This window comes from Danio rerio, chromosome 25, assembly GCF_052040795.2.
Source record: "Danio rerio strain M-AB ecotype USA chromosome 25, GRCz13ab, whole genome shotgun sequence".
In the NCBI taxonomy this organism is placed as follows: Eukaryota; Metazoa; Chordata; class Actinopteri; order Cypriniformes; family Danionidae; genus Danio; species Danio rerio.
In genome coordinates, this window is record NC_141045.1 from 39,726,070 (window position 1) to 39,751,974 (window position 25,905).

At 35.3% G+C, this 25,905-nt stretch overlaps 1 protein-coding gene and 1 long non-coding RNA gene across 8 annotated transcripts in view; both read right to left on the bottom strand.

Annotated features, from left to right (window-relative positions):
• wwox (WW domain containing oxidoreductase) overlaps positions 1 to 25,905 on the bottom strand; it is a 343,773-nt gene that overhangs the window by 224,763 nt on the left and 93,105 nt on the right. For 3 of the 7 annotated variants that reach the window (NM_200913.1, XM_087310524.1, XM_087310525.2), the window contains 2 exon segments: positions 14,813 to 15,077; positions 23,243 to 23,428. In NM_200913.1, coding sequence (NP_957207.1) covers positions 14,813 to 15,077; positions 23,243 to 23,428 — 451 coding nt within the window. 7 annotated transcript variants of the gene reach the window in all.
• Positions 2,923 to 7,623, bottom strand: LOC147837907 (uncharacterized). Its single transcript, XR_015526867.1, has 3 exons — positions 3,912 to 7,623; positions 3,502 to 3,834; positions 2,923 to 3,392 (listed from the first exon to the last, which is right to left on the bottom strand). It is a non-coding gene; the product is annotated as an uncharacterized LOC147837907 (long non-coding RNA).

Sequence of the window (25,905 nt, forward strand, 5' to 3'; positions counted from 1 at the left end):
GGATGGGTCTCGCTGTGACTTTGACTGGGGGTCAAAGCGAAGTGACATGACAGCTCGCCGAACGCCCAACGCTCAACTCTGATTGGTCCTTTATCGATTCCGACACCTTCCCGGCCACATCGGCTGATCAAGCAATAAACTATTTGCACAGTTTCACAACGAGGAAGAGCTGCAAGCATGTGTGTGTGTGTGTGTGTGTGTGTGTGTGTGTGTGTGTGTGTGTGTGTGTTGGCCTCTACAGCCACACTTTATTTTAATGAAATGGTGTGTCTTGCGAGACTATAATCCTGGTAATAGGATTGGGTTGAGACACACATGTCAATACAAGCAAATGGGATTGTGTGCTTTTAGGCCTCAGATCGTCTTCATGATGGGTAATGCGGAGCGAACGGAGGAACATCCAGCTCACATGCTGAACAATTAGATTACAGATTGCAGTCTGTTCAAGGCTTGATGTTCAGTTCCTAACCGGAGCATTATGCAGGACGAGGCGTTGGGCTGTTTACATGTGCAAGTTCACCTATGAACGCTAGCGTCCACTCCGGGCATGCCATTTAATCAAAGAAGGGTTGCAATGAACATTTGGGTGTGATTTGATGTTTGACAGGATCATACACTACCTTACAAAAGTCTTGCTGCCTCTCTGAGTTTTAAGATCAACAAATAATAAGTTGAGGATTCTAGTTGATGATCTGGTGTCAGAAGTGTCTCTATGAAAGGTGAAGGCCTCTAGATTTTGCTTATTTGAGCTCAATAAAATCTGATCATGTCTTGATGTTGACTGATTTCATTAGGACAGTACGGTCTGACTCTGCATTGACAGGGTGCTTGAGCATCGACCCTTTTTTTCTCCTGTAGAAAAAGTCCCCCCTTAAAGTAAGGGCGTACTCACACTATGCTATCCGAACTGTGTCTAGGCCCGTTTCCGGGATCGTTTGAGAAGTGTGAGTGCGCTGAATCGGCCTCAGGCACAGTTCACTTGGCCGGCCCTGGCCTGGTTGGAAGAGGTGTGCCTGAGCGCAGTTCACTTGGGCGGTACGCTTGTGAGTGCAAAGCGCACCAAAGCCCGAAACTGAAGACGAGACGTGACTTTAAGGACTGTTTGATATGGATTTATTAATCATACTCACTGTTCAGTGAACGCAAACTGCCGTAGTTTATTAAAGACGCAAACCCCTCACTGCACGACAGCTGCACCTTCAGCAGACCTCCTCATTCCTGCAGCACGAGGGCTTTATGATTGTTTATGAGCGCCAAAAGTGGCGGATCTGTTCGGCGAAATATCTGACTGCCCGTCACCGCATCCCTAAGGACTGTTTGGTGAAATATTTGACTGCATAACAAACCACTGACACGATATAACTAGAAGAATCTCCACTGTGCTAACCGAGAGCGCTCACTGAACAGCGCAGCATCGATGACGTAAGCGTGCTCAGGCCCGACTGTAGTGTGAGTGCGGGCCGCCGGGGGAGACGGGAGCGGGGTACAAGCGTGCTTTGACTCGGTTCGAGGAAACTGTACATAGTGTGAGTACGGCCTAAAAGTGTCCCACACACCAGCCCCAGAACACCCCTCCCCCTCTCCTACAACCCCACCCTGCTTACTTCGAGATTGGGAGCAGTTTGTTTGGCTCCTAAACACTCAAGTTCCCATTGGTCACATCAGTGGATGTGTTCTGGGACTCTCAGGACCTTACGGTTAACTTTCTCCAAATTTCAGGAGAATATTGACTCTGACATTCATGCTGACACTTTAAACCTCAAATTTGGGCTTTGAAATCAGAAATAATGTGCACCTAGTTGAAAGAGAAGGTGGGCCTGATCAACTCACACTTATCTTTTAACCTAGTAGATTTTCACTATATTTTTGACTATATTTTTTACTATATTTTCACTATATTTTTGAATATATTTTGATATTTTTGACTATATTTTTTACTATATTTTTTACTATATTTTAACTATATTTTTGAATATATTTTGATTATATTTTGACTATATTTTTGACTATATTTTTGACTATATTTTTGACTATATTTTCACTATATTTTTGAATATATTTTGATATTTTTGACTATATTTTTTACTATATTTTTTACTATATTTTTGAATATATTTTTGACTATATTTTTGACTATATTTTTGACTATATTTTTGACTATATTTTTGACTATATTTTCACTATATTTTTGAATATATTTTGATATTTTTGACTATATTTTTGACTATATTTTTGAATATATTTTGATTATATTTTGACTATATTTTTGAATATATTTTGATTATATTTTTTACTATATTTTGACTATATTTTTGACTATATTTTTGACTATATTTTTGACTATATTTTTTTACTATATTTTCACTATATTTTTGAATATATTTTGATATTTTTGACTATATTTTTGACTATATTTTAACTATATTTTTGAATATATTTTGATTATATTTTGACTATATTTTTGAATATATTTTGATTATATTTTTTACTATATTTTGACTATATTTTTGACTATATTTTTGACTATATTTTTGACTATATTTTTACTATATTTTTGAATATATTTTGATATTTTTGACTATATTTTTTACTATATTTTAACTATATTTTTGAATATATTTTGATTATATTTTGACTATATTTTTGAATATATTTTGATTATATTTTTTACTATAATTTGACTATATTTTTGAATATATTTTGATTATATTTTTGACTATATTTTGACTATTTTTGACTATTTGTTTGACTATATTTTTGACTATTTTGACTATATTTTGACTATATTTAGATTATATTTTTGACTATTTTTGAATATATTTTGATTATATTTTTGACTATTTTTGACTATTTTTGACTATATTTTAACTATGTTTGAAAATATTTTTGACTATATTTTTGACTATTTTTGACTATATTTTTGACTATTTTTTGAATATTTTGACTATATTTTTGACTATATTTTTGAATATATTTTGATTATATTTTTGACTATATTTTTGTATTTTTTTTTTACTTGTTTTGGACTTACCTAAATTGACTATAAAGATGAGGGTTTCTTGCTAAAACATTGGAAGCTCAGCGGTGGGATAAGTGCACATCGCCCGGCACTCTGACACACTTGTTGGTTTTCCAATGTGACAGGCTCCCCAGTCTATGAAGAGGAAAACGATGGCACGTCTTTGAAGTTGTATATACTCATATCAAATGGCTTTGGAGTTTCATTATCTGTCTTTTATTCATGCAATCTCATCTTTATTTCGCATTATAAGCCTTTTATGCAATTTTGTCATATTTCGATTAATGATGTTCATGAGTATGACCCATGATTATTGAATATTATTGTGATAATTGATATCAGCTGTGTGTACCAGCAATAAACAGCTGTTTTGCTTAATTAGAATGGTGTATGGACCGCTACTGGTGCCTTCTCTTGTCAATTAGCACCACACTTGTCTAACTTTCACAAACACAAACCATACTAAAACCTTTTTGGTATGCTGAAACATTTTACATACTAAAACGTACACCAAATTAAGTAAAATCTTCCTTAAAACAAGCAAAATAATCTGACATAAGTTTACTTAGCTGGTTTTAAGGAAAAACTCGCTTAATTTTGACTCTCTTGTCTGTAAATGCTTCTTGATTTAAGAATTGCTAGATATATGGACTAGAAACAAGAGAAAAATAAGGAAATAATTTTTTGTAGTTTAGGGATAAGTCTAGTTTTGAACTGTGCAGAAAAAAAACGTGGACAATTCTTTTCTGAGGTGGTGCTTGATGTAAAAAGTTTGGCAGATTCACTGCATTATAGTATCGCAAACGACTAAAATACTAATAAAAGTCACTTTGTTAAAGTGTAGAGTTGAATTTTCACATAGCAGAGATCAACATCCCATAATGCAATTCACAACCGTAGATAAACTAAAAAACTCTTGTGCATTAACAGATATGTTTTACAGTGCAGGTTCAGACTCTCAGACAGCAGAAGAAGACCCCAGCAGCAGCAGCCCATAGTGGGAAACACTCCGTCAGGCAGAGTGAACCGCTTCTGTCCTCAACCTGCAGGCCCTAATCACCAATTATGAGCCCATTAGGGCGTCTGGCAGCTCATTGTGTCCCGCCGCAGCGCTCAAGCTCTGGGTTTAGACCTCTGGCCCGCTCTGCTACGCTCCACTGAGCGCCTGTCAGCCCCGACTGCGGATCTGCGCTGATAACACCCATGTACCACAGATAACAACACCTGACCTAACAACCGGTTACCGGGGGGACATCGTCACGGCGACAGCGGCGGGATAAATCTGATGCGCTCCGGCTGACGAGACTTCATTAAAGGAGAGACGCCTCTGTAGTGCACTAATAGAAGCAGAGCCCTCGTTAGCCGAGCGCGAGCAAAGATCCATCAACAGCATCTCTTCTTATAAGAGCCACGGAGATTCGGGCTCCCAGAAGGACAGTCTGCTAGCGGGACGGGGAAATTAGCTCACAGACACTCGCCAATGCACAGAGGAACTTGTTAAAGTCCTGCTTTTTTCTCCAGCAAACCGGCGGCTAATGTACGACTGTTGGGCCGTGGTCAAAAGTTCAGCAAATGCATATGTAAAAAGGTAGCGGAGCGCCCGGGGCAGAGTCCTGCGGGGGAAATAATTGCGCTAAACTGCTGAAGTCGGACAGCGGAGTGGATCCCGATATTGTGTGGAGCTGATTGGACGCCGCTGATTTACTATTTTTTTTGCCGGGTCCCAAAAGCATCAAGCAGATATTAGATGGCACGAGCGTCTGAGAAATGTCAAACCAAACATGCTAAAACAGCTGTTTGACTACAGCAATGAAAAGGTTACTGAGGCTTCAGGGATGTACTGTACTTCACATACAGACGCAGAGCGAGCATCACAAATGACCTGTCGACATTGAGAGAACCGGATAATGCACACAAAGAGCTTCTTCTCAAATAAACCGTTTAAAAGAGACGCACACGAGTGCCGATCGGGAAACTACAGCAATGCCTTTTATAAATACACCCTCTAAAATGTGCGATGGCGCAGTGGGTAGCGCTGTGGCCTCACAGCAAGAAGGTCACTGGTTTGAGCCATGGCTAAGTCAGCTGGGGTTTCTGTGTGGAGTTTGCATGTTCTCCCCGTGTTGGCGTGTGCAGTGTCGGCCCATCCAACAGGCAATACAGGGCTCGAAATTGTGACCATTTTGTGCTCAAAATATTATCTATGCGAGCTCAAAATATATTCGGGAGCATGTGTGTGAGTGCATGAAATTGTTGTGCGCGACCAGTTTTTACTGCAAAATGTTCAGCACATGCGCGGATTCGGGAGACATTCATGCAGAATGCATCTCTAAGCTCTTTGTCTGCACTTAAAATGCGAAACGCAGCGCTCGGGAATGGTTTAAAACAGTTGTCATGTCAACTTGCTGCAATAAACAAAGCCAAATCCGTAATGCTTGCCCCGCCTTCGCACTCTTCTTATTGGCCCATCACTGCTCTAGCGCTGAAATATCAGCTGTCAATCACTGCATTCTGGCTTGGGATGACAGAGAGAGCTACTACCGCGAAAAACTAAAGCGCTGAAGATGAGAATGAAGATAACACTGACAGATTTAGTTTTAGAAACCATCTAAAGTTACAAATAATGACACATCTTCCTAGTGATCATGTGCTGAATGTTAATCCACCATCTACACTTTTCCAAGAGTGGATAAAAGACTTCCAGTGGCTTCAAGTCCGCTATGAAAAGTCTGTGGGATGGAGTTCAGGTAACTGTTTGCCACATCTAGCACGAGAGCTTCTATTAAATCCTTCATATAATCGCCAGATGCTGTCCGCCGTGCAGGGGGCAGCTATGTCAAATTTAACATCATGACACCATCGCAAACGGGCTTACACTGAGTAAACTAATATCGCTACTCATGAAAAGACCGGTATTGCTATTAACATGACGTATGCATATAATAAGGTACAGTATACGTATGTGAAAAACATCAGTGCAATATCAGACAGCACCCGTGAGAACAGCATAGTTATATATTTAACAGATTCATCGATGTCCAGCAGTGTGTGCAGGGCCGGTGAGCGCTCCGTGTGTCTTTTGGTCACTCAGTTCTGTTATAAAAATCGATTTTCTTCTGATAACGGGATTTCATTGAGACATATTTTCCTCACGCTTGCATATATATATGCATATATTTTTGCTTGTTAGTTTGATTACTGTTGATTTCAAATGCAATAAATATGTTTGTATAAAGCTTATAGTAACGGTGCTTACAAATGGTGGCTGCGACTAAATTTTGTCTTATGCGCCTACATTTTTTAAAGTGAGGAGCACCGGTGCTACCAAGCAAAAAGGTGAATTTCGAGCCCTGCAATATAGACCTTTTTCTTGGCTGCTGCATGGAGGGCGCCATAGCGACCAGCGTCTTCCGGTAGAATGTTTAGAAGTTCCGTTTATAGCGTTTACAACCAGTAATTCGTGCTCCGAAAATGGGTTTCAAAAGCATTTTGAGAGGATTACGGAGTGTTTCTGTGACACACAACTTTGAAAAGTGTGTGTTAAAGCCGTTAACCTGTCAGATGTGGTTCGAGCGTGAGAAATAAAAGCTCTCCTAGTTCACGTGTCCACCGTCAGAAATACAGTGTGTGTGTGTGTGTGTGTGTGTGTGTTCCTGACCTGTCAGCTGTTAGCTCAGTGGCTCTTCGATTCACACACACTGACACTCTGCTGGCTGATCTGCATGTTGATTCTCATCGGGAGCTGTTTATGTTGTTTCATTTAGTTAGATTGTGGGTTGTATTTACCATGGTGTGTGTTTTTCTGTCACTTCAAAACGCCAGTCTTTCAATCGATGTCAATGGGACAGGACGTGTGTGTGTCAAACATTAGTGAATTACATGTATTTAGGTTGGTTATGTATCTGAAAAAAGTCAGAAACTGTTGACTTTATCGATGGCAATGCTCTATTAAGACCGCACAAAGATACAGTCTGACGGTAAGGGTAAATGACAGCAGTTGTTTTCCATCCTTAGATCGGATTTTTAAAAAAATAATAATAATCAATCCAGGAGGTGGCGCTGATCGACAACAGTAAGCAAGTAAAATAGAGTAAAACTATCGTTTGAAAGTCGTCCCGAATGTGACGCGCATCAGCTGCTGACCGGATGTTCTTAGCATTCTACTTATGCATACACGCAAAGCATAATGGGTAATTTTGCGTTACAAGAAAAACGTCTACAGGAACCCGCGTTTCTTGGAGAGCCCCACGAGCGCTCCTCTTGAATATTTACTAAGAACGTAATCGCGAGGATGAGCGCGTACGTTTAAACCCTGAACAATGAGCATTGCTTAATACCCCCCCCCCCACATAAATGCGATGTAATTCACAACTACAATGAGAAAAATAAAAAAAATTACCTCCACATTTCATTAAAAGAAGAGCTCTGTATAATTCATACATGACAAATAACTGAAAGTGTTAATAAACACACAACAGCATTATCAATGAAAGCTGAAAATATTAGAAGCATACCCAGCAGCACCGCACTCCATTTTGCATAACATTACTCGTGATCGGCTGAGTGAACTAGAATGTTGTATTCCTACAGATCCCTCATGTGTCTCCAAATTGCTGGAAAAGTGTCTTAAAGTCATAAGGAATATCACGTCACAAGTGTTGCTGCTATTGTTTATTATTTTATTTTATTCAAACTTTCATTTGAAGTAAAACTGGCATCTTTCTAAAGCTGAATAAAGGAAGAAAAGCAAAGCAGAAGATGAAAAGCGAGCTCTAAGTAAAGGCATGTTCTGCCATGCATAATACATCGTTAGTGTAGTATTAGGACTTGTTTTAATGAAAGCAACAATGCAATATATGTGATGTATGAAAATAAAATATGCTTGAAAACACCTTGTGATAAACTGCAGCACATTTTCTGCTCTTTTTCTTATACCTTATAATATCTCAAACTACTAAAATGTCATTAAAAGTCGCGTTGTCAAACTGTAAAGCAGAGATCAACATTACAATATGCAAAAAAACACTTAAAATAATGTTCACTCGGTTAATGCATTAACAAACAAACTAGTAATACACTTATTACTGCATTTATTCCTCTTTGTTAATGTTATTTCAGTTAATTAACACTAGTTCATGTTAACTTGCAGTGCATTAACTAATGCTACCAAGTACAACTCTGGATTTTATTAATGCATAAGTAAATGTTCAACTCTAATTAATAAATGCTTTACAATATTAGTAAATATGTTAATTAATGGACCGTTATCCTCCTAGGGATTAAGTGGCCACATACGTGGGCAGCACATTTTAGCTCTCTTAGGTGGCTTTTTAAAACACTTTGAATGTTTAATATTTTGTTACAGACACACAGTGTCATCCTGCAACTGTTTTGCAGCATATGAAATGTCCCAAACACTGTTTTTAGCTGTTTAAAATGGGAAAAGAAATGCTGTTTTTACTCTCTAATAGTCAAAGCAAGTTCAAAAAAAAAATTGATGTTAAAAATGCATAAAAAAAGTGTTATGTAAATTCGGACCACGAGTCCACCGATATGGACATCATTTTTCTCTAAAAGTACATCATCTCAAAAGATGATACTTAGATTTATATTTTAATAAGGTTCCAATAAGCCCAAATAGCAAAGAGAAATAAAACCGGCATGTAAAAAAAACACCTTGGGCCTTAAAATAATAAAATACAATAAATAAATGTTACCCAGAAAACACTTATACGGACTCTGGCATCTCTTTTACAGTGCATTGTGTTGTATGATTGTGCTTTGTTTATTAATATCACAGTTTTTTTTTTTTTACATGATTGAAATAAAGCCTAAATATTTGGCCTCCTGCTGTGCGCTGACATGATGTGGAGCACCAGAGACCACTCCATCATTACCAGGAGAAAATGAGAAAATGAGTGCAGCCTTATCAAAGCTGAAGTCATCTGCAGATCAGCATGAGTCTAATGTTGGACTGCAGAACACAGATTACAGATGAGGAGGAGATACTGTAACACACACACACACACACACACACACACACTCGAAATTACATCCACTCAGCAGAACTCCACATTATCTCCAAATGACCAGATCACATGAGCTGTGATACCACATACGCCATAAAATCAGAGAAATTATGAAAATATTATTAACTGTTTAAAGTTAGTTTGGGATTTATGAAAGATAATCTTACATTATCACTAGAGACATACTCATACTCAATAATTCAATATTTCATAATGCAAAATAATGATATACAGATGAAGTCAGAATTATTCGCCCCCCTGTTTACTTTTTCCCCCAATTTCTGTTTAACGGTGAGCAGATTTCTCCAACACATTTCTAAACATGACAGTGTTAATAACTCATCTCTAATAACTGATCTATTTTATCTTTGTCATGATGACGGTAAATAATATTAGACTAGATATTCTTCAAGACACTTCTATACAGCTTAAAGTGACATGTAAAGGCTTCACTAGGGTAATTAGGGTAACTAGGCAGGTTAGGGTAATTAGGCAAGTTATTGTATAATGATGGTTTGTTTTGAGGAAAGTCAGAGAAAAAGGGCTAATATTTTAGACCTTAAAATGGTGTTTAAAAATTAAAAAAAACTGCTTTTATTCTAGCCGAAATAAAACAAATCAGACTTTCTCCGGAAGAAACAATATTATCAGACATACTGTGAACATTTCCTGAATCTGATAAACATCATTTGGGAAATATTTAAAAAACAAAAACAAAATAAATCAATCAAAGGGAGGCTAATAATTCTGACTTCAACTGTGTATGAATATTACTATTATTTTTAATGCTTTTACACAGTTTTTGTATCCGTCCAAGAAAACCAAGCATTCACGATCGATTAACCAGTAGAAAATCTTCTTTCCTACTGCTGGTTCTGTGTGCACAAGAAGCATCAACACTCACACAATCCCACATGCTCTGCAGACCCACAGAGATGCGCCTTTTGCGCCAAAAAATGCATCAGACTGTAGTTTCTGAATCTCCTAAAATGTCCAGGACTCAGGTTTTACTTTTGCTTTCTTATAAATTATCCAAAATTAAATTCACTAAGTCATCTGTATGCAGTTTTGCATCACCTTTTCACAGCTGAGTGCACACACAAGCGCAGGAGAAACATTAAAAGATTAATCAATCAATAAACGACTCGTACAGTATACTGGCTGCAAAATATCTACTCTTTTTATTCCTGTAATTATCATTTTTAGCAATAATTTGTTTTTTTAATCCTTTCTTTCTGTTATTTAGTTCTCATTTGCTGTATATATTATTGATTTAATGATGTTAATAAATCACAAACTTTATACATATCTAAAATGCTCCGGCAATGCTCTACAATATCAGCAATGTTAGAGAGAGAGAGAGAGAGAGAGAGAGAGAGAGAGAGAGAGAGAGAGAGAGAGAGAGAGAGAGAGAGAGAGAGAGAGAGAGAGAGAGAGAGAGAGAGAGAGAGAGAGAGAGAGAGAGAGAGAGAGAGAGAGAGAGAGAGAGAGAGAGAGAGAGAGAGAGAGAGAGAGAGAGAGAGAGAGAGAGAGAGCAGCCTTTACCTGCCAGTGGGTGCACATGGCTCCTAAATAGCATTTTACCCACTGAAAAGAAAAAAGGACTATAGCAGTGTCATAATAAATGAAAAAAATAGTTTTAAATCACATTATTTTTTTGTTTGTCGCATGTAGTTGACCATTTATGTGCTGTGGGGAAAAGGTGCTTCAATCCGACTACCACTGCAAGCATTTTACAAACCTGTGGGAAGCTCCGTTTAATCAGAGCAGTAGTTGCATTAATAAATGTTAATCTGGCCTACTACATGCTGAAATATTGATTGACAATTCTGTGACTATTTATTCGGACATTACATTAAAACTGAAATAGTAAACATTAGCTAAACATGAACTAAACTCACAATGAAAACTACTAAATATTGATTAATCTCAATTTTAAATGCTTCTTCTTACAAACAATTGTAATAATAAATTATAAGTGCTATAGTATTTCAGAAGGCAAAAGGGGTCCAACCTGGTACTAGTAAGGCGTACCTAATAAAGTGGCCGGTGAGTCTATATTATACTATGACTATTATTAGTCTCACCTTTTGTACTTTATAATTTTTTGCAATTCAATATGTTTGAAACATTTGTTTTCTATACAATAGGTTAATACCCAATATTGTATTGGTTAATATACCTGTAAAATTAAACTTTTTTTGCAGCTCAGGTCAATAACTGGATTAAAACTTCACTAATGAGCACAATACAGTGATGAAGCATAATGATCATGCAGTAATTAGGGATGTAAAGTGATAGGAATCCTGAAGTGTGTAAGTGTGGCAGTCAGATGCAATAAAACAGCACAATCAGAGGTTTTATTGTAGATTTGCGCAGTTATAAATCACCTACAGCTTCTCGGTGAAGACAAAGGTGTTTTTTACCGCGCTCTGGTGTAAAATCCTTCCAGGCTCGTCCTGTCAACATTATGCAGAGCTCTGCAACCTTCAACAATTTCCCAGCATCCCATATGAGACCGCAAGCAATTAATACGATAGCATCTTCACGGCCTCATAACCGGTAAATAAAATAAGAGCAGTGTTTTCTGTTCACTTCTCTAATATTTGAGGGAAGAAGAGGAGGAGGAGAGGAAGAAGAAGAGAAGGGGAAGAAGAGGAGAAGGGAAGAAGAGAAAGGCACATGAACACCTGAGCAGGAGTTGTGCTTTTACACACTCATCTCTACAGCTACTGTCAATATACAGAGACATAATTACTAGATTAATTACACATCATCATAATCATAAGAAGAAGATGAAGGAAAAGAAAGAAAGAGGAAGAAGCTAGAAAGAAAAAAGAAAGAAAAGACGAAAGGAAGAAAGAAGAAACAGAAAGAATAAGAAATAGAAAATAAGAATAAGAAAAAAAACAAAAACAAAAGAAAGACAAAAACGAACAAAGGAGAAAGAAGATGAAAGTAGACAAATAAAACAAGAGTAAAGACAGAAAGAATAAATAAAAAATAGAAAGAATAAAAAAGAAGGAATGAAGAAAAAGAAGAGTAAAAAGAAGAAAACAAGAGGAAAGACAAGAAAAAAAATGACAAAAGGAAAGACAAGAAAAAGAAGACAGAAAGAAAGGAACAAAAAAGATTAAAGAAAAAAGAAAAAAGAATGACAAAAGGACAAAAAAAAGAAAAAGAAAAAGAAGAACAAAGGAAAAAAGACTAAAGGAAAAGCGTAGAAAAGAAAAAACAAATGAAAGAAAGAAGTAAAGTAGCAAGTAGACAGAAGAAAAAAGAAAAAGAAAAAAACATAGATAGATAGATAGGAGTCAAAAAGAAAGAAGGAATGAGAATAAATAAATAAGAAAATACAAAAGAAAAAAGGAAGACAGAAAAAAAGAAGAAAGAAGAAAAGAGACTAAAAGAAAAAGAAAAAAAGAAGTAAACAAATAGAAAGAAAAAAGAAAAAGAAATAAGACAAAAGCAAAGGAACAAAATAAAAAAATAAAGAAAAAAGACAAAAAAGGACAAGGAAGAAGTTAGAAAAAAATAAAAAGTAAAAAAGTAAAGTACAAAGAAATACGGAAAATGGAAATAAAAATAAAAATACAGAAGAATACAGAAGAAAAAGAAGAAAATGTAAGAAAAAAAGAAAAGAAGAAGAACCAGAAAAAAAGGAGAAAAAGAAAAAAGAAAACAAAAGAAAAATGACGAGACAAAGAAAGGAAGAAAACAGAAAAAAAGAAGAAAAAATAAAGAAAAGACAAAAGGACGAAAGAAGAAAGAAAAATAAAGAAGAAGAAAAAAGGAAGGAAGAAAAATAAGAAGAGGAAACACTTATGATGATGATTATTAAGCGCTGGCATTTTCTTCAGCAAAATTAATGTCTGACAGGTGATGAATTGATCAGTTTGTGTGAAGCGGCCGTCAGCGACTCAAAACAACAAGAATCAGTCAGAGATGCACACACTCCACACACACGTCTGACATGATGATGCTTTCCCTTTAATACATGATCTCACACACACACACACACACACACACACACACACACACACACACACACACACACACACACACACACACACACACACAAACACACAAACACACAAACACACACACAGGCCTGAAGCTGATCACAGGAAGGATTTGTGATTTATGAGGATGCAGAGTTTTACTCTCGCTCTCTCTCTGTAAGTATGTGCGACTCCAGCAGAGCCTACAGGAAGAGCTGCCCGTCTGATTTATGCCCACCTGGGCTTTATGAGAAGTGGCACACACACACACACTATACACACAAAATTATAAACACACACTCACTATTTAGCTGCATACATATAAACGCACTATACACACACACACACCCATACCCATGCATGTACATGTACACAAAAACATACCCTAACCAATGTATTTCACATTTGCAATAACGTAGACAGCGCCCTCTAGTGGATTTGCCATCAGAAATGTACGACAAAACGAACCTTAAATAACATTACAGATTTAAAATGTAGACAGCGCCCTCTAGTGGACTTCAAATCTGAAATGTGCAACAAAATGTACCGTAAATAACATTTAAAAATTAGCAAAAATGTAAACAGCGCCCTCTAGTGGATTTGTCATCAGAAACCTGCAACACAACATACTCCAAGTGATGTATTTCAGGCTCTCAAAATTGTAGAAGCGCCCCCTAGTGGATATGTAATCTGAATTGCACAAAAACAGACCCTTACTGACGTATTTCACATTTGCAAAAAACATAGACAGCGCCCTCTAGAGGATTTGTCATGAAAAGCATGCAAAAAAAAAAAAAAACATACCCCAGGTAACATGTTACAGATTTGTCCTCTAGATAACTTGCCATCAGAAATGTATGACAAAACTAACACTAAATAGCTTATTACAGATTCAAAATGTAGACAGCGCCCTCTAGTGGATTTCTCATCTGAAATGTGCAACAAAATGTACCCTAAGTAACATTAAAAATTTGCAAAAATGTGGACAGCGCCCTTTAGTGGATTTGTCATCAGAAACGTACAATAAACAAAGCCTTAGTATTGTTTTACAGATTTGCAAAATGTAGACAGCGCCCTCTAGTGGATTTGACATTAGAAACGTACAATAAACAAAGCCTTAGTATTGTTTTACAGATTCGCAAAATGTAGACAGCGCCCTCTAGTGGATTTGTCATCAGAAACGTACAATAAACAAAGCCTTAGTATTGTTTTACAGATTCGCAAAATGTAGACAGCGCCCTCTAGTGGATTTGACATCTGAAATGTGCAACAAAAACAACCCTTAGCAACATATTAGATTCTCAAAAACATAGACAGTGCCCTTTAGTATAATAGCCATCAGAAATCTACAACAAAATAAACCTTTAGTAGCATAACAAATTTGCAAAAATTTAGACAACAACTGTTTTTTTTACATCAAAAAACTTACAACAAATCAAACCATTAATAACAAAGTACATATTCAAAATGTTAAGAGTGCCCTCTAGTGGATTTGTCACCTGAAATGAGCAACAAAACAAACCCTTTGTAACATTCCAGAAACTCAAAAACTTAAACATCGCCCTCTAGTGGATTTGTCATCAGAAAGCTACAACTAATCAAACCTCAAGTAACGAATTACAGATCCACAAAAACTGAGACAAAACCACTTCACTGCACAGCTCTTCCAGACATTAAAAAAACGCCTCAAAATCTTCCATTGACACCCTTTATCAACCCCACAGCAGCTCATGCTGTAAAACAGAGTAACCTCCAGCTCTTACCATGGACTTGGTGAAGGGTCTCGCGAGGCTGAAGAGCAGCGTGAGGAGCCACCAGCTGCGGTGGATGGAGGTGAACATCATGTTTCCGGGATGCAGAGCGTTGCAGCAGATGCCGTGCGGGGACATGCGGCGGTGCAGCTCGCTGGAGAACAGCAGGTTGCAGAGTTTGGCTCGGTTGTAGGCCAGCAGAGACCAGTAGTTCTTCTGTGGAGGAGACAGCAGATCCAGATCCAGATTCCCACACGAGTCCAGCAGATCTGTGAACCTGCACACACAGACAAACACATTCACACTCTGACAATACTGGGTTTTTCCACAGTCGTGCCAATGAAGCAATTCTGAATCGAGTTTAGTTACTTACTGAAATGAATCGAACTGACAATTTAATGTAGTGAACTGAAGAAGTAAATTGAACTGAATGGAGTTTAAGTGTAGAGAACTGAATTGAATGAGTTGAAGTGAACTGAATTGAACTTATTTGAAGTGAACTTAGTTGAGATGAACTGAACTGAATTGCATGAACTGGAGTGAACTGAACTGAATTAAATTAAAGTGAAGAAGTGAACTGAATTGAACTGAAAATTAATTAAAGTGAAATTAATGTAATGCATTGAAGAAGTGAACTGAACTGAATTGGGTGGAGTGAACTGAGGAAAATTGAATTGAACTGAATTAAACTGAACTGAATTTAACTGAACTGAAACAAAATAAATTGAACTGAATTGACTTGAACTGAACTTAATAGAATGAACTGAATTATTATTATTATTATTGAATCAAAATTAACTGAAGTGAACTGAGCAGAGGTGAATTGAACTATTGTAACTGTGAACTGAATTGAATTCAAAATTAATTTTAGTGAACTTAATGCAGTGAATTGAAGAAGTTAATTAAACTAAATTGAGTTAACTGAACAGAACTGAATTGATTCAAACTAAACTGAAATTAACTTAAACTAAATTGAATTTGAAAGAATTAATGTGAATTTAATTTAAATTAACTTAATTGAAGTGAACTAAATTGAAGTAAACCGAGTAGAGGTGAATTGAACTGAATTGCATGAATTGAAATGAACTAGATTAAGTTTGTGAATAGAATGGAATTGAACTGAACTGATGGGAACTGAAATGAATTGAATTGAAAATGAATTGAAGTAAACTTAATGTAGTGAATTAAAGTTCATTCAAATGAGTTGAAGTTAAGTGAACTGATTAAATTGAAGTAAACTGAAGTTAATTAAATTGAACTGATAATTGATTTAGATTAGCTTAATATAGTGAATTGAAGAAGTCAATTGAACTGAATTGATATGAACTGAAGTGAACTGAAATAAACTTAATTGAACTGAATTTAATTTACCTGAACTAAATTTAATTTAATTGAAAATAACTGCATCAAACTAAATTGAATTGAGTTGAATCGAACTGATCTGAAATGAATGAATTGAAGTGACCTGCATTGAGTGAAGTGAATTGAAGAGAACTGACCTGATCTGAACTGAAGTGAACTAACAAACTTAATTGAAGTAACCTGAATGAACTGAAGTGAACTGAGTAGATGTGAAATTAACTGATTTGTATGAGTTGAAGTGAACTGAATTAAAATTAACTTAGTTAAATTGAAGTTTATTGAGTTGAAGTGAAGCGAACTGAATTGAATGAATTGAAGAACTAAATTGAAGTGAACTGAGTGGAAGTAAAAAACTGAATTGCATGAATTAAAGTGAAGTAAAACTAAAATGAACTCAACTGAAGTGAACTGATCTGAATTGAGTTTAAGTGAATAGAAGAGAACTGAACTGAACTAAACTGAATAGCAGTGAATTGAAACAAATCAAACTGAAGTGAACTGAATGAAATAGAGTTGAACTGAATAAAAGAAAACTGAACTGAACTAAAATTAACTGAAATGAATCAAACTGAACTTGATTGAGAAGAGAACCAAACAGAATGATGTTGAAGTGAATTGAAGAAAACTGAAGTGAACTGAAGTTGATCAACTATGTTAATCAACTATGACGACTTCTGCTACGGAGAAACACAAATGTGAAAAGGCTCCATAAAGTGACATCGCAATATTTTTATCCAAGGTTATCAGACCATCAGAATGGTATTTGCCTAGAGCGGATGGAGAAATGAAGTAAATGAGCTCTGGCAGGCTCCGGCTCCGGCTCCATGCAAATCAAAGCTGCGACATGATGTTCTTTAATTGGCTCTGACGAAGCTGTTAAACGCCAGATGTTTGACAAGCCCCCGAACGCAGACGCTGTGTGCTTGTGTGTGTGTGTGTGTGTGTGTGTGTGTGTGTGTGTGTGTGTGTGTGTGTGTGTGTGTGTGTGTGTGTGTGTGTGTGTGTGTTCCTTCTTCATTATGGGCTTTACATGAGCAGCGATCAGACGTGGTGTCGCTGTCCGACTGTTTGACATCAGACATCTCTGCTCCGGTAAACAACAACAACAACGACAACAATAACATCTGCAGGAGTCACGGCGGGAAAACACTGGAGACTGGAGGAGCTCCCAAAACACCACAGATCAGATCTATTCATCTTCATGCTCTTAACAGAGAAATCAATAACATTTGGGGTCAATCGTGTCAACTCTGTGAAGATTGAATACATTTTCCTGATATATTCAAAATATTGTTTATTTGATATAATACACAAGGCGAGGCAGTGGGTAGCACATTCACCTCACAGCAAGAAGGTTGCTGGTTCGAACCTCGGCTCAGTTGGTGTTTCTGTGTGGAGTTTGCATGTTCTCCCTGCCTTCGCGTGGGTTTCCTCCAGGTGCTCCGGTTTACCCCACAGTCCAAAGACATGTGGTACAGGTGAATTAGGTTGGCTAAATTGTCCATAGTGTATGAGTGTGTGTGTGAATGTGTGTGTAGATGTTTCCCAGAGATGGGTTGCGGCTGGAAGGGCATCCGCTGCGTAAAAACTTGCTGGATAAGTTGGCGGTTCATTCCGCTGTGGCGACCCCGGATTAATAAAGGGACTAAGCCGACAAGAAAATGAATGAATGAATGATTAAATACACAATTATTTATTTCGTTATTTTATTTGTTTGTTTATTAAGTTTGATTGTTTATGTATTTATTGTGGAATAATTGTGTTTTTGGTCAACCCTGTCAGGATTTAATACAAGATTATTTTCCTGATAGATACAAATTATTATTTTTTATTTAATAAACAGGTATATATTAATGTATTTATTTATAATTAGTGTAAAATGCACTACAGAAATATAATTTAATTATATTTATTTCAACTTAATATTCCTGTTTTTTTAATACAGAAATCAATAACACTTAGTGTCAATTATGCGAAACCTCTCAGGGTTGAATACAGGATCGTTTTCCTGATATATTTTAAATATTTATTTTTTTAATTTAATTTAATAAAGAAATATTTATTTTATTTGTTAGTTTTATTTATTCATTTCTTAATTTATTATTATGTAAAACAATCTAATTAAACTTTAATTGAATTTCAATTTAATTAAATTTATTTCACTTTAATTAAATTGTCCTGCTTTTACACAGAAATTAATATCAGTGTGTGTCAATTATGTCAACCCTGTCAGGAATGAATACAGGAAAATTTTCCTGATATATACAAATTACTATTTTCTTTATCTAAATTATTAAACAAATATATATGTATAAATAAATATCTAATAAATATATTTTTATTTATTTACTATTTGTTTTATGAAAAGCACTTTACAAGTAGACTTTAATTTAATTGAATTTCAATTTATTTCAATTTAATTTTACATAGTAATCTATAGCATTGGGCGTTAATTATGTCAACCCTGTCAGGTTTGGATACAGCATTGTTTTCCTGATATATTTAAAATATATATTTTTTAATTTAATTTAATAAAGAAATATTTATTTATTTAACTTATTTTTTAGTTTAGTTTATTTACTATTAAAAAAGCACTGTACAAAAACTAGAATTGAATTAAATTCCTAATTAAAATTATTTCAATTTAATTTTCAAGTTTTTTTAAATCACCAAATGTCACACATTTTATTTTATTTTGATAGCAATGCACCACGCAATTAATTTTATTTTTATTAGCGTAACACCACAACACGATACAATTTATTTTTTATTTAATTTAATTTAACTTATTTTTAATTAAATTAAATTAAATTAAATTAAATTAAATTAAATTAAATTAAATTAAATTAAATTAAATTAAATTAAATTAAATTAAATTAAAATTAAATTAAATTAAATTAAATTAAATTAAAAATTAATTTGAATTTAATTTGAATTTTATTTTATTTAATTTTATTTTATTTAATTTATAAACAGAATAGGCGACAAAGGGCAGCCTTGGGCTGTAGCGGGTCTGGTTTGGCGATTTCATCTCTGTTATTCGCAGATGATGTTGTTCTGTTGGTTTCATCGAACATGAACCTTCAACGTGCACTGGAGCGGATTGCTGAGAATCAGCTCCTGCAAGTCCAAGGCCATGGTGCTCCATGGAAAAAAGGTGGTTTGCCATCTCCAGGTCGGAGCAAAGTCCTTACACCAAGTGGAGTTCAAGTATCCTGGGGTTTAGTTCGAGTGTAAGGGAAGGATGAAGAGTGAGATTGACAGGCGGATCGGTGCAGTGGCAGCAGTAGTGCTGTCGATGTATTGTAGTGAAGAAGCTGAAAGGCAAAGCTCTCAATTTACTGGTCAATCTACGTTCCTGCTCTCACCTATAGTCATGAGCTTTGGGTCATGGCCGCAAGGACAAGATCTCTGATACAAGTGGCCGAAATGAGTTTCCTTCGCAGGGTGGTAGGGCACACCTTTATGGATAGGCTGAGGAGCTCTGCACCGGGAGGATCTTGGAGTAGAGCCTCTGCTCCTCCACATCCAGAGAAGTCAGCTGAGGTGGCTCGAGCTTCTGTTTTGGATTGCTCCTAGACGCCTACCTAGGGAGGTGTTCCAGGCATGTCCCACCAGGAAGAGGCCTCGGGAAAAACCCAAGACACGCTGGAGGTACTATGTCTCTCGGCTGGCCAGGGAAACACTGGAGGAAGTGTCTGGGGAGAGGGAAGTCTGGGGTTCTCTCCTAAGACTGTCGCTGCAACCAGGCCCCGGAAAAAGCACATGAAAATCATTTAAATTAAATTAAATTAAATTAAATTAAATTAAATTAAAATAAAATAAAATAAAATAAAATAAAATAAAATAAAATAAAATAAAATTTAATTTAATTTAAATTAAGTTAAAAATAAAATAAAATAAAATAAAATAAAAAGTTAAATTATTAAATTGAATTAATAATTTAAACTAAAATAAACTTCAAGAGCTCTGCGTAATTATTTAAGACACATTTTATGCTCCACTAAAAAAATAAGATATATCACATTTGCAATGACACAACCAACATACAACAATATTTTCTAGCATTTATCCGAACTCTCCCAGTAATAGTTTAGCAGCTCCAGTCTCCCAGTCTGTCATCATCTCAGCCCAGGATAATCCATAGGCGCGTCCCTGCAGAGGCGTCAGACACACAAATAGTCTATTTCCAGCGCAGAGGAATGAAAAGGTCAGGTCAGCCTGGTATTTAATAACTGCGGCTGCGGCTTGAAAGAGACTGAAGCATAAAGGCGATGATCGGTGTGTTTTTCAGAGGTGAGTTTGCACTATCACTGTCCTCTTGTCGGAGGAAAATGTCAGTAAAGCCGCGCTGCAGAAACAGATAAACACACATTTAAGCTTTAACACCGTCCCAAATATAATCTCCTGCAGGTCAGAGGTCAGACCAGGAGCGCAAAAAGGCCACGCATTAAAGCCAGTGGAACTGATAGAGATGAGGAGGATGGAGGAACTGTGGATAATAAAAACACACTGAGAGACTCGATGGAGGAGTTCCTGCAGTCACATGCAGTCAGTGATTTTACTGTTGGTAAATCGGTTTTTCATGCGGGGCTTGTTAATCTAATGGAGCTCATCGAAAATCTGCTTTATTTAATAATCATGCTTTCTTAACTTCAAGAGTCGCCAATCTGTACTCCACAAATACTGTATTTTACAAGGTTATTGTAAACGTTTCGAGAATAAAACATTTTATGAAAATAAAGTCGTTGTCATACAAGAATAAAGTCGTAATATTTCAATAATATGTGAATAAAGTCATAATATTACAATTACATGTGAATAAAGTCATAATATTACAATTACATGTGAATAAAGTCATAATATTACAATTACATGTGAATAAAGTCATAATGTTATGATTATAAAGTCATAAAATTATGTGAATGAAGTTGTAGCGAAAGAATAAAGTCGTAATATTACAATAATATGTGAATAAAGTCATAATATTATGATTATAAAATCATTAAATTATGTGAATGAAGTTGTAGCAATAGAATAAAGTCGTAATATAACAAAAATAAAATCTTAGTAATACAAGATTAAAGTCGTAATATTACAATAATAATGTTGCAATAATACATAGTCATGCTATTGAAAAAAGGTCTTAGTGATACGAGAATAAAGTTAAAATATTACGAGAACAAAGTTGTAGTGATATGAGAATCGTAATATTATGATAATAAAGTCAGACTATTATGTTAATAAAGTTGTAGTGATACGAGAATAAAGTCGTATTTTTTACGAATACAGACTACATTTTAGCAGAATAAAGACGTGTACTATAATAAAGTCGTACTGATTTAAGAATTAAGTCGTAAAATTACATGTATTAAGTCGTAGTGATATATAAGAATAAAGTCGCAATAACACATCAATAAAGTCATAATATTACAAAAAATAAGGTCTTAGTGATATGGGAATAAAGTTATAATATTACGAAAACAAAGCTGAAGTGACATGAGAATAAAGTCCTAATATTCATTCATTCTTTTTCTTTTCAGCTTAGTCCTTTTATTTTTATTTATTCGCCACAGCGGAATGAACTACCAACTTATCCAGCACATGTTTTACGCAGAGGATGCCCTTCCAGCTGCAACACATCTCTGGAAAATAAAGGTTGTAATATTATGTCACAATTTTATGAGAATAAAGTAGTAGTGCTACAAGAATTTAGTCATAATATTACGAGAACAAAGTCGTTATACAAGAGTAAAGTCGTAATGTTACAAAAATAAAGTTGCAATAATAGATGAATAAAGTCATCCTATTAAAAAAATAAGATCTTAGAGATACGAGAACAAAGACATAATATTACAAGAACAAAGTCGTAGTGATATGAGGATGAAGTCGTAATATTATGATAATAAGGTAGTAATATTATAAGAATATAGTTGTAGTGATATGAGAACAAAGTTGTAATATTACATGTATAAAGTTGTACAATTATAAAAATAAAGTCTTATTAATATGAGATTAAAGTCATAATATTACAAGAACAAAGCCGTTGTGAATTAAGAGTAAAGTCATAATGTGACAATAAAGTCGTATTATTACAGTAATAAAGTCGTAATATTACATGAAAAAAGTCGTAAAATTACGTGAAAAAAAGTCGTAATATTACAGTAATAAAGTTGTAATATTTAATTGAAAAAAATCATAATATAACAAAAATAAAGTCTTATTAATATGAGATTAAAGTCATAATATTACGAGAACAAAGTCGCAATATTGTGTGAATAAAGTCAAAATATTACAAAAATAAGTTCTTAGTGATACGAGATTAAAGTAATAATATTACGAGAACAAAGCTGTTGTGATACAAGAGCTAAGTCGTAATGTGACAATAATAAAGTCGTAATATTACATGAAAAAAGTTGTAATTTTACAGCAATAAAGTTGTAATATTACATGAAAAAAGTCTTAATACAGTAATAGTCATAATATTACATGAAAAAAAGTTGTAATATTACAGTAATAAAGTCATAATATTACATGAAAAAAAGACTACCCAACCATTCTGGAGGACCATGTGACCCAATGGATCAAACATCGTCTCAAGAGGGCGGTGGTGTGTTTCAGGACGATAATGCAGCAATACAAACAGAAGGACTGGAGACAGTAGATAGAGATAGATAGAGTGGTCTGATAAAGATAAAAGTGAAGTTAAACATCTCCTATGGCCTGCACAGTACCCAGATCTAAACATTATTGAGCATTTTTGGCTGTTTTGGAGGAGCGAGTCAGGAAAGTTTTGCCTCCAGCAGCATCAGTAGTGTCCTGAACACTATTCTGAAGAAGAACGGCTCAAAATCCTTCTGGCCGCTGTGCAGGACTTGAACCTGCCACTTGATGGTGTATTGAGGAGCTACACCAATGAATTCCTGTGCTCTAAAACCAGGTGCTTCAGTTTCATTGTCCAACCCCTGTATTTTTTGCAGTGTCCTCAATATCAATCCTGTGCATGTTCATCATTAAAATACAGTGTATAGAATTACTGAATATCTGCATACGTCTGCAGGAATGATGTGAAATGCTGACCTGTGGGACTCGGAGGAAACCACCACGACCCGTGCCGGAGCCGAGAGCCGCAGGACGTCCTGCAGGAGCTGCACCAGGAGGAAGTGGCCCAGGTGGCAGATCTGAAAGGTGGATTCGAACCCGTCCTCCGTCAGACGCCAGGGCTGTGAGCAGACGGCAGCGTTACACACCAGCACATGCAGAGGCCTGAAAACAGAAGGAAAACACTCTCATTCTGAAGTACAACATAGACAAACTATAAAAGACTACAATTAACAAATACTATAAAGATTTTAGCCAGTTTGGTTTTGCTGTACTGAATATGGAACAAAAATGTCATCTGAATCAGATTAAGACGCGCACATGATGAAGTCTAGTTTATAATATCAACTGCTTTATCTGAAACATTAATTCCTAGTTGTTCTATCCATTCCATTTTAATATTCTCTAGTGTTACGTAACGGAATGTCATAATCAAGTTGTACATTTTGCAAGGCCTTTGTGGTGTACAAGGGTCTTTAAAATTAAGTCCAGTCCAGATTCAGCAGGCATTTGAGGGAATACAGAGCACTGGGTCTGAATAAAGTGATGAACCTGGAGGTATTGAAAAAAGTCAGATTTTTAAAGATTACATTTTTTACTCATGTCATTGAAATTGGCAAAAATATTATCTCTACATGCAAGTATGCCCAGGTCCTGCCCTCTCTTAAAAAGTAGTGTCAATTTACAAAAAAAGTTTTATTGAATTAAAAAGCACATGTATACAGCTGTATTTTGCTTGCTTTGACACATTTAACATTTTTGGTGTGGTCAGAGATAAAATTGGTAAATCCTTAACTTTGATCCCTGATGAGTCGTGTGAAATAAAAACTAATTGCAATGCGACAACCCATTTGCTCATGCTCATTGAGCAAGCTCATACACAACACACACACAAGGTGAAATGAATGAGGAGGCATGTGGACATAACACAAAATCTAAATCAAGTCATTTTAGGATGCAAAAGTCAAATGTATGCATATAAAACATGTTTTCCCAACAACAAAAGTTTGGCTAGTGAAAATAGCAAGTGGCTAGTAATGTTGGAAATCTACTAGCCACAGTGGCTGGTGATCCAAAAAGTTAATGTAAAGCCCTGTATACAGATATTTAGGTTTGGTTTAGCATTGAAGGACGATGCAAAATCAACTTTTACGCTTAAATGAACAGGATTTGCTAAGAAACTGGGATGAAAAGATCTGTTCCAACCCTCTATGATCAGCTGCAGCTAAAGAATGAGTTTGACCATTTTAAAACGAGAAAAAACAGTATTAACAATAAAAAATAAATAAAAAGATGTTTAAATTCATAACCAAATCAGTTATAAACGCCAAGGTATACGTGTTTTAATTGATGTTATTCTATTATTTTTGTTAAACCCATGCAAACTGTATACGGTTTAATCTTGGTCAGGACACTCTGGTAAAATATTTTTAATCTTATTGTGCTTTTTTCCATGGCAAAAAAAAGGCATTAATAATAATAATAATAATAATAATAATAAAAATAAATATAATAATAATAATAATAATAATAAATATAATAATAATAAATATAATAATAATAAATATAATAATAATAAATATAATAATAATAATAATTATTATTATTATTATTATTATTATTATTATTATTATAAAATCTTTTATAAACAAAAGCAAAACACACACACACACACACACACACACACACACACAAAACAAAGCAGAGCACAAAAACAAAATATATATAAAAAAAGAAAAAACTATGAACCACAAACAACACAAAAACCCATAAAGACCAACACTAGAGTAAAACGCAATCTACACTAAATGAATGATTTTGAAGAATTATTTTAATGTAATTATTTCCTGAGGTCAATTGTTTCTCCATCATCAGGCAGAAGGACAGAGATGTGTGTGTGTGTGTGAAGTCCAGGCGAGATCTTTGGTTTGACAGAGTCGCTCCATTGGTCCCGAAACCACAGCCATACAGCAGAATAATCTCAATCCACCCCACCAATTTTTAATTTCTTCCATTAGAATTAATTACGAGGCCCAAAGGCAATTTGTGTACTCCATATTTAATACTGCCTGCACTATTAATTAAAAACTGGTTGCTGGAAAATTAATGGAGGAATTGTTATGCCCCTGTTTTAATGAGTCTTCTCTTTGACATTAAAAAAAAAAAAGAAGTACACTCCACATTTCCCTCCAGGTTCTGTGCGGAAATCAGCGTTGCGTCGGCGCAAACGCACGGGATCATGGGAAACGAGCATAGGCCACGGTTACACATGTATGTGTGTGTGTGTGTGTGTGTGTGTGTGTGTGTGTGTGTGTGTGTGAGTGTCTATTAGAAAAAAAAAGCACAGGTTTCAGCTGACCTTTACAGCAACACACACTCAGCACAATCAGCGTCACACCTACAACAGGGCAATGGAGGATATAAACTACAGCAATAAAAACATGCAGCTAATAACAATTTATGCATTTAAAAGTAACAATTTTAAGATTTTTTTTTTTTTCATTTTGGTCTTTAAGGAGGTTTTAAGCAATTTTGGGGTGATTAATTTTTAGTAAAACTTCACAACAATATTAATAAAAATGCATGTTTAATGCTAAATTAATCACTTAATTCATGTTAGTAAACAATCATTTATTTATTTT